General features: G+C 36.4%; 1 protein-coding gene across 3 annotated transcripts in view; it reads right to left on the bottom strand.

The window, feature by feature from the left end:
• LOC150102123 (tRNA (32-2'-O)-methyltransferase regulator THADA-like) overlaps positions 1–15,744 on the bottom strand; it is a 694,369-nt gene that overhangs the window by 323,303 nt on the left and 355,322 nt on the right. For all 3 annotated transcript variants that reach the window (XM_090398691.1, XM_090398692.1, XM_090398693.1), the window contains one exon: positions 14,732–14,874. In XM_090398691.1, the coding sequence (XP_090254817.1) occupies positions 14,732–14,874 (143 nt within the window). The remainder of the gene's footprint in view (positions 1–14,731; positions 14,875–15,744) is intronic.

The following is a 15,744-nucleotide window of genomic DNA, read 5'->3' as shown; positions in this document are numbered from 1 at the left end:
GGTGCTTTTCCAGTCAATTCTATGTAGAGTGTTCAGAGCATGATCAGAAAGACCAGCTTGACCACAGTTATTATATTTAATGTGTTGTTTATGTTCCTTTTTTCTGTTGGGAATTGTGCATCCTGTTCCCCTTATCGAACAGCCCTCGTATACCAATGAATATGGTACACGAGGGCTGTTCGATAAGTCCATGCAAAGTCTAAGAGATGGTACCACCAGTGCATATCGAGGTTATTTTTAGTTGCTGGCAGCTGTTGGAGGATCACACATTAAGTTTCAGTCAGATAGATCCATTATTCTGTGTTTGGCATTCATTTGACTCGATCAAGTACCATGATTTATGAAAAATGGATGAGAAAGAATTTAGTGTAGTGATTAAGCATTACATTTTGAAAGGTGAAATAGCTCAGGAAACCAAAGCTAACCTTGATAAACATTATGGTGAGTCTGCACCTTTGATTAGAATGGTTTATAAGTGGTTTAGTAACTTTCAAAGTGGCCATATGAGCACAAGTGATGCTGAACGTTCTGGACGCCCTGTCGAGGTCACTACTCCAGAAATTATTGAAGAAATACATGCTATGGTGATGGATGATAGAAGAGTGAAGGTGGGTGAAATTGCTAAGGCTGTGGGCATCTCAAATGATCACATGCATAATATTTTACATGAACCTTGTGCGTTTGCTCACACTGGATCAAAAGTATCAACATGTGAACTGCTGCAAGGAGAGCTTGAAGCTGTTTCAACAGAATCCAGAGGAATTTTTGTGTCATTTTGTAACAGTGGACGAAACATGGATTCATCACTACCAGTCTGAGACCGAGGACAGTCAAAACAATGGGTAGCAGGCGGGGAATCTACACCAAAGAAAGCGAAAACCGTTCCTTCAGCAGGAAAGGTTATGGCTACTGTCTTCTGGGATGCTCGTGGCATAATCTTCATAGAATTCTTGGAAAAGAGCAAAACAATTACTGGAATGTATTATGCATCTTTGCTGGATCGTTTAAATAATGAAATGAAGGAAAAAACGACCACACTTGGCAAAAAAGAAGATTCTTTTTCACCACAACAACACACCCACTCATTCTTCTGAAATTGTGACCACAAATTTGTTCGATTCAAGCTACGAAGTCCTTTCGCATGACCCCTACTCTCCAGATTGGGGTCCCTTGGACTACTATCTGTTTCGAAACATGAAAAAATGGCTGGCAGGAAAGAGATTTTCATCAAATGATGAAGTGATTGCCGAAACAACTGCCTATTTTAAAGAGTTGGACAAATCATACTATATGGATGGGATCAAAAAACTTGAACATCGTTGAACTAAATGCATAGACATAAAGGGCAAAACAATTACTGGAATGTATTATGCATCTTTGCTGGATCGTTTAAATAATGAAATGAAGGAAAAAACGACCACACTTGGCAAAAAAGAAGATTCTTTTTCACCACAACAACACACCCACTCATTCTTCTGAAATTGTGACCACAAATTTGTTCGATTCAAGCTACGAAGTCCTTTCGCATGACCCCTACTCTCCAGATTGGGGTCCCTTGGACTACTATCTGTTTCCAAACATGAAAAAATGGCTGGCAGGAAAGAGATTTTCATCAAATGATGAAGTGATTGCCGAAACAACTGCCTATTTTGAAGAGTTGGACAAATCATACTATATGGATGGGATCAAAAAACTTGAACATCGTTGAACTAAATGCATAGACCTCAATGGAGACTATGTTGAAAGATAAAAAATGTTTGTCCCCAAAAAATTATGTTTTCTTCATTTTTGTACGGACTTATCAAACAAACCTCATACTGCAGTATGACAGTGGAGGGAGTGGATCCTTGGATGAGTTGAGTAAGTTCTTTAATTTTGCAGGAGGTTTAAAGGTGACTTTAAGGTTGTATTTTTGTAGTATTCTGTTTATTTTGTCTGATATCCCTTTAGGTTGTTACAGTTTTATTGTAGTCTTGTTTATTTTTGTTTTTAAGTGAGGTCTTGTGTTTTGTACTATCAAGATACTATCAACAGAATTTTGTTGATAGTATCTTGGCTGTAACTATTTTTTAGGAAGGTATTACCGATAAATTTTAATTAATCTTTAAGTGCTTGTTCATTGGAGCAAATCTTCAGAGCCCTGTTTTTTAGTGGTAGGAGATTTTATGTATATATTGGTTTCCGGTAAACAGTTAAGGAAAGACTGCCAGAAGGAAGAAGACGTGTGACAATTGTATCTAGAAATGGAAGTGTGTTCTGCTTTTCAATCTCAATTGTGAATTGTATGCTGCTTTTTTGATGTTTATTTAGTGGCTGGGAAAATTATCTAGTGTCTGGCAGGCATGGGGGCCAGATAGTGAAAACATTGTCAATGCATCTAAGCCAGATTTGTGTTTTAAAGGAGAGGAATCTAGAGCATGCTGCTCAAAATGTTTCATGTAAAAGTAAGCAATGGGGGGGAATAATGGTGAGCCCATGGCTGTGCCTTCTTTTTGTAGGTAGAACGTGAATAGAAGGATTGCATCATCGATTGGGACACTTGTGAAGAGGGCAGAGACGTCAAACTGACTAATAAATCATTTTTTCCAGTGTGATGTCTTTGATTTTGTTTACAAAGTGTTGTGTGTTTTCTACATTAAAGGGATATCTGACAAAATAAACAGAATACTACAAAAATAGAACCTTAAAGCCACCTTTGAACCTCCTGCAAAATTAAAGAACTTACTCAACTCATCCAAGGATCCACTCCCTCGTGGAGGGAGTGGATCCTTGGATGAGTTGAGTAAGTTCTTTAATTTTGTTCTTTAATTAAGTTCACTAGCCCACCCTGGAGTATACTGTATTCATTGCACCTGCAATTGATCACACCAAAACATGGTATGAATGTAAATTTAAGGAGGCCTGTGAGATTCTTATCAATCATCCTAATCTTAACAATAATGACGGTCTAAAAATTCCAAACATATGGAAGGCACATATTCTATCCACTTAACCTTTCTCCCTAAGAATTAATTTTAAATAGGACCATAGGTAATCCAGGAATCCAAATCTAATATAACAATTGTCATGTTAAATTAGGACATCATTTTTAATGTAACAAAACTATCTACACGAAAGAATGTTTCTCTGTTGTTGTCTTAAATAGAATATAACGTTTCATTTATTTACTGTAATTTTATTTTATTTTCACTAGAGGTCAGGCCAGTAGAATAACCATTGATCAAATCATTGTCTCTTCAGCATATTATATGAAATGTAATTTAGCTTGTCTCTGTATATATATGTGTGTGTGTGTGTGTGTGTGTGTATACTCCAGATGATGACCTTAATATGAAGATCGAAACATCGGGAAATAAAAATAGTTATTTATATCACTGTTGTAGAGTCCATGATTTGTGTAAAATGAATGCTGATCACTGTGTAACACTAAAGGAAAGGATGTTCCAAAGAACAGAGATGGATGAAATGAAGGAAGATGAGAAGTTTGCCTGGCACATTTGTAATTGGACAGTGTAAGGATGTTGGCCAGTGGCTGTTCTAGTTTTTTGTTTGTTTTTGGGTATAATGGTGCAAGGACAGCTATGGTTATACTGGGCTAAAAATGTGTAATAAAGAGGGACTTATGTAGGTCTAAAAGCTATATACAAAAGTTGAAATAATAACAAAAATTATAAATGAAACAATTCTTATAAGTATACTATTTAACAAACATGTAAGAAAACATAAAAACAGTGTAGAAAAACAAATGTAAAAGTATATATAAAACAGATGGAAAAAGTAAAAAAATTAAAATTCATAAAATGTATATAAATCTGATGTTTTTTAAAAACATGTTTCTAATAATGTAAGCTAAAAAATATATACTTATATAAGGTGGTAAAGATTATTACTCCGTAAAAATTTAAAAACCAGGTTGACAGTTGATGAGCCTGATGAAATCTGAAGTGGATAAAATAATGACTGCTCTTTTTGGCAAAATGACAGTAGCCGATTAAAACATGACTGATGGATAGTCCAGAGTCACAAATTCACACATAGACATGTTGTCGCCCCTCAGAAGGAAGGCGACGATAATGACCTATGTGTATTTGAGCAATAACAACTTCTTCTGTTCACACTCTGCACATGCTAGACCTCCATAAATTTAATATCATTCTAAATCTGGTTATTATTTGATAATCAGCCTGTATTTTCACCCACTACAAGGGTGAAAGGCTTCTCTCATTGCAAGAGAACTGGGTCTACTTCTTCCATGGTAACTAGTGTGTATACACTCCCCATCTTGGAGGAGTGTATATACATTAGTATGAATGAATATATGAAGGTGAAAGATAATCATAAACATTCATGCCCTAGTTAGGATTCACACCTGCCAGCAGCCTCTTGGCTGGAGAGCAGATAGACTAACCATTCTAAACCAGGCTGGCTATTATTACTTAGGGCTTATTACTCTCTCTCTTTTCCAAGACAGCTGACACTGGGATAGGAATACTTGTCTGATAATCTGTATATGGTACAGGCAGATGTTTGAGAAACAAGCTGACCTCGCCGCAGTATCTGCAACTCATTTCCATCAATCCCAACATGGCTTCAAATTCAACGGAAGCTACATAAAAGTGTAGCTTCCATAACTGAAAGTGGAAGTGTTGAATTCGAGAGAACACTCAATGTTGCTGTAGCTTTAGACTTCTTATTGCCTGAAGAGAGCTCTGCAAGCGAATATATTATGCATCTTTGGTAGCAGTGGAACCTGATGTATTTTAGTGCAAGCTCTATTGCATACAGCTCTGCTATAATGTTGTCTGGAAAGACAGCAGACGATTCCACTAGGTCCTTTGATTTTGAGCTGCCTGTATCGACAGGCACAAAATCAGAGTATTCAGTTCCATGAGATTCAAAGAACTGCTGGTAGATGACAGTAGGGGGTAGAAAATTTTGGTATCCTGCTGAAAGTAAAGCTACATGCTAGCATGTATGAGCTATGTTGTCTACAGTTATTTCTAGAACTTGTAGGAGAGTGTTTATCTGCAAATCAATGTGTTTTATGGCAGTCTGTCATAGAGATTCTTCCATTGCTCGAAACATCATTGGATATGTGGGATGCTCTGGCAGGGTTTTCATTTTAGGCTTTGTGGCTTAGATGCCAGGCTACTAGCATCTAAGTGACAAAGGTGGTTCATTTGCCTCAACATACAAGACTAGCAATAGGTGATGAGCAAAATGCTCCAGTCAATTCTGATGGCTTGATGATAAATAGGGTGTAACCATCACAGTGTACTTTCCCTGGAAGAGAAGCATATACTTGGGATCCTATAGTCAAGTTGTGATCTTATTAATGTCCTGTACAAACAAAGCAAAGAACATATGTCAGCACCCCAGCAGGTGGAAGATAGGGTGCATAGAGTGTTTGTTGCTTTAGGCACTTGTCACATAACTGACTCATATGAGAGAAGAAACTGAGCTTACTGTCAAATATCAGTCCCAACTGAGATTACTGATTGTCCTAATCAGAGTTCTGGGTGAGGGTGAAGACTGCATCTGCAAAAAAAATGCACAAAAAAACTGTCTTAATCTGAAACCATTTGCAAGCATCTACTTTGAGAGATGGTCAATGGCTGGCTGCAGCTGTCTTTCTATGACCCTAAAATTGTGAAACTTAAAACAGAACTTTGTGGGCTTCCTCTTCTTGGTTATAGGGACAAGAAGGGCAGTTCCCAAACAGACTTGGAAGATTCAGTTAGATATGAAGTTTTTGATATAAGGTAGATTCCCTCAAAGAAAAAAAATTATGCATCTTTCAATATTCCAAATTTCCATAGCTTTTTCCATATCAAAGAAAACTGATACTAGATGCTTGCAATTTAGGAAGGCATTTCGAATGGATGCCTCCAGCCAGACAAGATTATCAGTGGTAGAATGATAATTTTGGAAGTCAGATTGTGTTCTAGAAAAGAGGCTGTTTCTTTCCAGAAACCATTTATTCCAGAATCTTGCAAAAGCAGCTTATCACAGAAATTGGACAGTAGTTAATGGGAATTTTGATCCTTCCCTGATATTTAGGAAAGGCAATTATAATCACCTTTTGCCAGGTATCTGGAAATATGCTCTCACAGAAAATTCTGTTATAAAGGTGCTACAGTTGATTTATAGCTGATATTGAGATATGTTTTACTATCTCGTAATAGATATCTGGTCCAACAGCAGTTGGACAACATTTAAGCAAAGCAGCTTTAATTTCTTCTTTGTTAAATAGTCTGTTATATTCTTTTGTGCTGTTCGAAGAAAAACGTATTTGCAGTTTTTCTGCTTTTTTTTTTTTGTGCAAGGAATACGTTTGGATAAGAATATGTTGTTGATGTTTTTGCAAACAATCGCCCTGACCATATCAGCTACTGGGCAACCAGTGTACTCTATCCTTGAGTACACTGGTTGCCCAATAGCTGATATGGTCAGGAGAGCCAGTGAGTGGCATATCTGCCTTTCATTTTCTGGATTTTTTTTCTGCACTTCTTTGGTGTTGATGGATCCTGATATAGAAGAAGTAATTGGATCTAGGATTCCTTCTGGCTCTGAAGGCAGATGTGTCTTGCTTGGGGCTCAAGCTCATTTGAAAGCAATTAGGTTTGTTGTGGCATATATGCAGAAAATACTCCAAGCTTTCCATTTTTGGAAATTATGGAGACAACTACCGTGTTTGAATAAAAACTTTAGTTTAATATTACTAAAATTTTACAATTCGACGTTTCGACCTTTATGTCAAGGTCATCTTCTGGAGCGTACAAATATACACAAGAAACAAGCTATACTACAATCATACTGGTTCGTTAAAGACACTGACTAACCACTACCACAATTGTTGGCCTGACCTCTGGTGAGGAAAAAAAAAAACAATTATACATCAACGCTAGAGTCCTATTATTTGTGTTGTCTATTATATACATATATTAACATCATTCCAGCCAGTTGGAGTGGAAAGGTTTCTAATACTAGCGGATTGGCTAGAGTCCTGACTAATGTTGAATCTTTCATATTAGGTTGGCTGAATGTGTGCCATCCAGATCCTTGGAATTTTCATACCATCTTTATTGTTGATATTTGGGTGGTTTATCAGGATTTCGCAGGATTCTTTAAATTTTCTTTCGTACCATGTTTTTGTGCGGTGTGTAAGGAGCAGGTGCTTTTCCAGTTGATTTGGTGTAAGGTGTTAAGTGCATGGTCTGAGAGGCCTGCTTCACCATAATGGTTATATTTCATGTGTCTAATGTGTTCTTTCTTGCGTATAGGGATTGTCCGTCCTGTTTCACCAATGTACGGTAAGTTACAGGTGCAGCAGATGCAATAGACTCCAGGATGTGCTAATGGGAGGAGAGGATCCTTAGAGGAGTTGAATATGGTTTTGAGTTTAGTGGGTGGTTTAAAGGTGGCATTGAGGTTATAATGTTGTAGGATTCTGTTGATTTTTTCTGATAACCCTTTAATGTATGGGATGGCTATGGTTTTACTGTAATCTAGATTCGTTTTTGTTGTGGTTTTATAGAGTATTTTATTGACAGTATTTTTGTTATAGCCATTGTTTATGAATGTGTCACTAATGATTTTTAGTTCTTGTTTCAGGGCTTGTTGGTTAGAGCAAATAGTTGTGGTTCTGTTTTTAAGGGTGTTTATGACTCCATATTTTTGTGTTGGGTGGTGGTATGAATTCGCATGTATGCATTGGCCAGTGTGTGTCGGTTTTCGGTAGACCGTGAAGGATAGACTGCCTGAAGGAAGACGTGTAACTAGCGTGTCTAGGAACGGGAGCGAATTTTGGTTTTCGATTTCGATGGTAAATTGTATGCATTCGTGTTGTTTGTTTAGGTGGCTGAGGAATGTGTTTAGCGTTTGTCGCCTGTGCAGCCAGATCGCGAACACGTCGTCAACGTATCTGAGCCAGATTGTCGTTCGAAGCATGGCGGAATAAAGAGCCCTTTGCTCAAAGGTTTCCATGTAGAAGTTTGCGATTGGGGGGGATAATGGTGAGCCCATGGCTCACCATTATCCCCCCCACACGAAGTAACCGGACTTTAGTACGTGGGCAAAGAGGGCCGTAATGTCGGGCGGAAATTTGTTCTGTAGTAGGAGAATTGTGTCATTGATGGGGACATTAGTGAAAAGGGCAGAAACGTCAAAACTGACTATTTGTCGAGTGTTATGTTTTTGATTTTGTTTATAAATTATAATGTTGTAGGATTGTGTTGATTTTTTCTGATAACCCTTTAATGTATGGGATGGCTATGGTTTTACTGTAATCTAGATTCGTTTTTGTTGTGGTTTTATAGAGTATTTTATCGACAGTATTTTTGTTATAGCCATTGTTTATCTTATAATGTTGTAGGATTCTGTTGATTTTTTTTCTGATAACCCTTTAATGTATGGAATGGCTATGGTTTTACTGTAATCTAGATTCGTTTTGGTTGTGGTTTTATAGAGTATTTTATTGATTATAACCTTATAATATTACATTATAACCTCAATGCCACCTTTAAACCACCCACTAAACTCAAAACCATATTCAGCTCCTCTAAGGATCCTCTCCTCCCATTAGCACATCCTGGAGTCTATTGCATCCGCTGCACCTGTAACTTACCGTACATTGGTGAAACAGGACGGACAATCCCTATACGCAAGAAAGAACACATTAGACACATGAAATATAACCATTATGGTGAAGCAGGCCTCTCAGACCATGCACTTAACACCTTACACCAAATCAACTGGAAAAGCACCTGCTCCTTACACCGCACAAAAACATGGTACGAAAGAAAATTTAAAGAATCCTGCGAAATCCTGATAAACCATCCAAATATCAACAATAAAGATGGTATGAAAATTCCAAGGATCTGGATGGCACACATTCAGCCAACCTAATATGAAAGATTCAACATTAGTCAGGACTCTAGCCAATCCGCTAGTATTAGAAACCTTTCCACTCCAACTGGCTGGAATGATGTTAATATATGTATATAATAGACAACACAAATAATAGGACTCTAGCGTTGATGTATAATTTTTTTTTTTTTCCCTCACCAGAGGTCAGGCCAACAATTGTGGTAGCGGTTAGTCAGTGTCTTTAACGAACCAGTATGATTGTAGTATAGCTTGTTTCTTGGGTATATTTGTACGCTCCAGAAGATGACCTTGACATAAAGGTCGAAACGTCGAATTGTTAAATTTTAGTAATATTAAACTAAAGTTTTTATTCAAACACGGTAGTTGTCTCCATAATTTCCAAAAATGCATTCGGATCACCGTGCAAGCCTAAAAGAAAGTACTCCAAGCTTTCTTTGGGCTTCTTTCAGTGCTGTGCAATCATCATTCCACCAAGGTTTAGGAAAATGTGGGAATTGACTAGATGTTTTGGGAATTGCAGTTGTGGTTGCCATAATCAAAATGATGATGAGTTCTCACACATTGCTGATATCTTTCCCATGTAGTAACCAATACCATGGCATCAAACATAATATTCTCCTCAGCTGGTTAAAATTTCATGCTTTGTAGTTCAGCACGTAACCTTTTCTAAATGGAATACATATACACTTAGCCACTTTCCAGGTCAGTGGCTAAGTGTATGTGCCTACCAACTAGAGGCAGAATAATCACATCTTTAAATGAACCCATCCCCCATGACACTATAATCAATACTCTTTGGCACTAAGTTCCTTCTGTCACATGCTGCGTAAGGAAATTGTCTTGACACTTCAGTAAATTATGTCTCATTCTTCTCATGAGATTTCATAACTATCCAATCAATGTTATAATTAAAGTCCCCCATGATGAGTAATCAGTTAGTTATCGTTTATTAGATGATGATATACATACATCCTTACACATACTTAAATCTGAAAAGGGAAATCACACAATTATCCTTTTATCATCATCATTTCCATGATTAATAACTTAGATCGGTCTTTGTGCAGATTCTTCCATTCTTCTTATAAACTCACTCCACACATTAAAAAAAAAAAAAAAAAAACTCCCTTCTACGCATTAGACCTTTGAACAGCTTTTCTCTTGGTACTTTTCATATGCCTTTTCCAGATCTGCAAAGGTTTTAAATACAGATCCTTGTTATAAATTAAAGACACAAAGAAATTATATACAGTAAAACCCTGAAGTTACGCGGTAGGTGGGACCAACACAAAACGTAAGTCGAATTTGCGTAACTCGGGGTATAATTTTGCATGTAATTTATATATACAAACATACAATTGGGACCAAAGTTTTAAAAAACATCTATATATTTTAAGAAATATAATCATAATTGTAGTTTTTCATACATAAAAAAAAAAGAAAGTTATTTCGATGTCGATGGTTTCATAAAATCTAATAAATTTGTCTGACGGCAGAATGTCTTTTTCTTGTCATGCAAAATTTCTTCATAGCAAGCTAATGATTTTTTTATTCCTCGCCTTTTGCCTTGTGGCTACAGTTCATTCCTCGTTAGAATCTATGTCCTCCAAAATCTGTAAACCTTTCTTTTATGATTGTTCTTACTGTGGATTCCTGTAGATCGAACTTCTTTGCTAGCTCACAAATTTTCATTCCGTCTTCAAAATCCTTAATAATGTTGAGTTTTGTTTCCAAATTCAATGTTTTTCTTTTCTTGCTAGCTGTAAAAGAATCGGACTTGCTTCTTTTGGATGACATTATTATTTTTTATGTGATAAAATTTTTATCAAGAACATAACATTAAACAATCACAAGGTTTATAGACTATAAAAATCGTGTATGAACGGAGACCGTGTGAAACACGCCAGTGTTTGTTCACAGCATGTGCGACACTGACGAATGCGGCCGGCACCGGAAAGATACGACTAGTGGTGAGGCGTGACGGGAATACGTACATATAAGAAACTGCGTAACTCCGGATTCGCATAAGTCGGGGTATAACCTTGGTTTAATCCTTTATTGAAGTGTAAGCAAACAAAGTTTGCACCTGAAGTATTTTCAGGACTGGGGAAACTCGTGGTGAAGGTGGTGTGACTTCACATCACTTGCCTTAGTATCCCATAATGCAAAGCACATCTCCTTGCGGACACGTATAATGCTATGCATTATGAGAAGGGTCACTACCCAGACCGGTTTCGACCTACAGGGTGTTCGGGATAAATTTGACATATTTATAATTAATTATATTTTTCCGTAAGTTACATGTATTAACACACACTTCTCTTCATTTAAAAGTTTGGACCCTTCTTCATTCATATACAAGATGTCAGAAAGGATGGATAGCTGGAACCCACCTGAATCATGGAAGAGAATAACTTGTATCATGATGATTCGTGCCCGCCATCAAAATAAGGATATTACGACTGCTGCCCAATGCTCCCTGAATACAGTAAAAACAATCAGGCATGAACTAGAGACTTGCAATGGTGACTACGAGGATGTAGCAAGAAGAAAGATCCCTAGCAGACGATCTGATTGCGTTCGTACAGCAGAATTCCTCGCAAATCTGCAGGAACAGGTGTTGAAGAACCCTGGCATTGGAATTCGGGCTTTGTTTGTGGAGTTGCTAACTGTAGTCAAGCTCTGGATAACAAGGGTAGCCAATGGTAGGCCGTATGTATGGCAGCAGGATTCGGCCCCTTGCCACACCTCTGGGAAAAGTCAAAAATGGTTGTCTGAAAATTTCTACGACTTCACCAGTCCAAATGTTTGGCCTCCAAACTCCCCAGACCTTAACCCCATGGATTATTTTGTATGGGGCGCAGTTGAAAAAGACACCAATCGCACTTCCAGTAATACAAAAGCCCACTTAATGGATAAAATTAAAACAGTTTTTGCGGCCCTTCCCAGGGAGACTGTAGCATCAGCTTGTTTGAGGTTCCGAAGCAGAATTGAAGCTGTGATCGATGCTAATGGTGGTTATTTTGAGTAAATCTTGTTGATAGTATTGTAATTAACTCTGCCTGTAATGTTTTTTTGTCAATTCATTAAATTTAATAGATACAAAGAAGATTTTCTTTTTCCTTACGAAACTGTCAAATTTATCCCGAACACCCTGTATATTGAGGTCTCTTCAGTGGGAGCAAGACCCAGAGGTGATACTAAAGTTGAAGTAATGCATGAGTCATATTTTCCTTTATCAGTTGCCAAAAGGTGTCACAAAAAGTGATACCATTTCTTGATATCTCTAATTTCTAGTATAACCAAGTAAAAAAACTTCCAACAACCTTTCTCTAATCCAGAGTAATTTAATAATAAGGTGTGACACCTTTTGGCAACTGGTGTGTTCACTATTGCTCTATCCAACTTTGCATCATTGTCAAATAAATGAACAGTTTCCCTCAGATCATTTCCTATATCATTAATGAACAAATTAAATAGCAGTAGTCCAAGAACAGAACCCTGTGACACACCACTAGTCACTGGTCTTCTTTTGGACTCTACTCCTGAATAAACTACTCTCTGATATCTCTCCATCAACCACCCTCCTATCCATCTCACCAACCCTATATCCATCCCCATATGCTGCAGTTTACTGATTAGAATTTCATGTGGTATCCTGTCAACGGCCTTAGCAAAGTCCAGCAGTATCACTGTAAACCCATTACCCTTATCCAGTTCAGCCGTCACTATATTATAAAATGTGAGCAAGCTACTGAGTTAATCTTGTATGGAATACAAAGTGGGAAAATTGCGCTTTTTACCATAGCTTACAGGACATTTTCCCACCTTTCAGATGTTTTTTTATCGTCTATATTCTTTTCCAAATCTTTGCATGACATTTGTTCAGATAATACTTTTACACATAGCTCAACTTTCTTATTCTATATATTCTCTCAGGGGATCTGCTAGCTCACTTGTAAGGCACTTTTGTTATACTTCATTTTTTTTTTTCTTTGTAGGCCTCTGTTTCACTTCTTGAATCCACTAAGTTTGGATTTTTCAGTTCTTTTGCAAACACCTTCTCCACATGCCTCCCTGACTAATCAATGTTTTCTTCAGAGTTTGCCAATAAATCTCTAGGATTTTATACTTGTTTTGAAACTCTTTCATTTTTTTCTCACCAAATAATATTTATACATTCTCCTCTAAAAGACGATTTACTGATTATTTTTAGAACTTTTGTACACACTGATCTTTTCAATATAATCTTCATTTTTAATCTAAAGTATCTGGGCATAACCCTTTCCTTTAATGGACATCTCTCCAATATTGCTGCCAAACTCAGAACTAGAAATAATATACTCTATAAACTTGCCAGAATAACCTGGGGGGCTTGTGCTCCCACATTAAGGGCATCTGATCTGGGCCTCATTTACTCAACTGCTGAATACTGCTCAACTGTCTGGGTGAACAGTGCACATGTTAAATTAATCGATCATCCTTTCTTTCATGTTTACACGGTGATCAGAATACATTATGAAAATTATGGATGCAACTACCGTGCTAGAGTAAAACTTTAGTTTAACATAAACCAAAATAAACACTTGACATGTCGACCTTCACATTAAGGTCATCTTCTGAAGTATACGTATATATAGAAAGAAACAAGCTACACTACAATCTACATGGCATGCTAAAGTTACTGATCAACTGTTAAAACTATTTGCCTGCCCTCTGATGCTTAAAGAAAAAAAAAACCTCACTACATCAGTCCTGTTATTATTATTGAAAATTAATAAAATTTCTGTTCATATGAACGTAAATTTAAAGAAGAATGTGAAATTTTGATTAACCATCCTAATCTTAATAATAATGGGGGGCTTAAAAATCCCAAGAATTTGGATGGTACACATTCAGCCCACTTAGTTTTCCAGCAAACCCTGACTTATATATATATATATATATATATATATACTCCAGAAGATGACCTTAATGTGAAGGTTGAAACGTCAAGTGTATATTTTGATTTATATTAAACTAAAGTTTTACTCTAACATGGTAGTTGTACCCATAATTTTCATAATGTAAATTAATTGATAGTGTTGAATCAGACAATGCATATAATTTCTGGAATAAAAAAGACTACTCCATCATATTAGCTACTAGTTCTGAGCTACATACAACCACCACAACTATGACGCCAAGACTATTTGATTCGCTAACATAACAAAATTTGCCAGAATCCACTGCTTTATTCATTCATTAGTTAAGTGAGCAGATACTTACTAATCATGCATACCATGAGAAGGTGAGAGCCCCAGATAGTTCTGTAGGAACTATCCGAGATGAAGATCTCTTTCACATCCCTTTAATAGACTCATGGTTTTTGCAATGGACAATGAAAATCATCTGGGATTTTGAATAAAGTGTTTTTTGGGGATTTTATGTTTTATGTTTATTCACAATCCCAAAATGATTTTCATTTTGGGATTTTGAATAAACATAGCTTGTTGGTAGAAGGGCATTTTGTCATCTAAATGGCACAAAAGAAATCTGTAAAATTGTACATTTTAAAGTTTTAAAGGATAATAATAAAATTCAATGAAAATTAGATACATTTTCAGCTATAGCAATCTGGAGATTATGCTTACTATGAACAAAATCTCAGTCTTTTTTTTTTTATGTATGGAAAGATTAAAGAATAATCTTCCCATACACACTTACTTCAGAGAACTGCAACAGAAGCATTAGAACATAAGAAGGGCAGGAAAATGAGTCTGGAAATTTTATTTTTTTAGCCAATTTTATCAATTAATAAAAACACGAAATTCAAAATTTTAAAATTAAATATGTTTTTTACCTGAAAATCAATCAAGTGTGATGGGCAGTCTACTAACAGGTGCAATGCTATTTGTTTATTGTTTTCATATGTGTCTTTCAGACATTCAAATAATGTCTGTACATGGACAGCTTTCTTAAAAATATTTCCAGCTCTGCTGAAATCTAAAAATTAACAAAATATATATTGAATGATTCTATTAATGTAGGTATGTTTGTTTATTTTGTATGTGTGTGTTTCTTCAAGAAAAACCTTTAATAAAATGACTATCATCATTACTTTCATCTGTATACCCTCAAGGAAATATGCAGATATTAGAATAATCTAACACAAATGCAGCAGATTTTGGTAATTAGGCCACATCGGGAATAGCATAATTTGGCCAGATTATGCGGCTACCCAATTAAACGAAGTTACATGTCAAATGGTTGAAAGATGTATGTACATAAGCCAAAATACAAGTTTAAACAGGTTTTTCATTATTATTATTTTTTTTTAATGTTAAGCCCATACACAAGAGGTTGGTTGATCAACCTATAGTACATTAGTACCATGTATGGGTGAAACTGGCTTAGAGATATTGAAAGTTTATTTTATACTTGGTTAGACTATAATAAATTTAGTTTAATCATTTATCCAAGTGTGAGCAAATAAAGTTTGCTCTTGAAAATATCTTCAGGACTGGGGTAAGGTAGTACAACACCGGGCAACTCATAGCAAATGTGGACCAAGCTAACATCACTCCTATCTCAGTATCTCCCATAATGCAAAACACATCTCCTTGGAGATATGTATAATGTTATGCATTAAGGGAAGGGCCACTACCCAGACTAGTTTTGACCTATATTGAGGTCTCTTCAGTGAGAGCCAGGCCCAGAAGTGGAGATACCAGGCAGCTACCAGATACCAGAAGAAATAAAAGTTAGCTCTGCCTGATATATCTTAACATTAACTGTGGCGTTCTACTAAAAATAGCCGAAGTATGGAGCTTTAAAGTGTTTCTCCCTTGAAATGATAACTGCCTCATAATTAAA

The sequence above is a fragment of the Typopeltis vanoorti genome, chromosome 10, assembly GCF_054136105.1.
Source record: "Typopeltis vanoorti isolate ZY-2024b chromosome 10, IOZ_Tvanoo_1.0, whole genome shotgun sequence".
In the NCBI taxonomy this organism is placed as follows: domain Eukaryota; kingdom Metazoa; phylum Arthropoda; class Arachnida; order Uropygi; family Thelyphonidae; genus Typopeltis; species Typopeltis vanoorti.
Note: the sequence above shows the minus strand (reverse complement) of the source record. Positions and strands in the feature narration are given on the sequence as shown.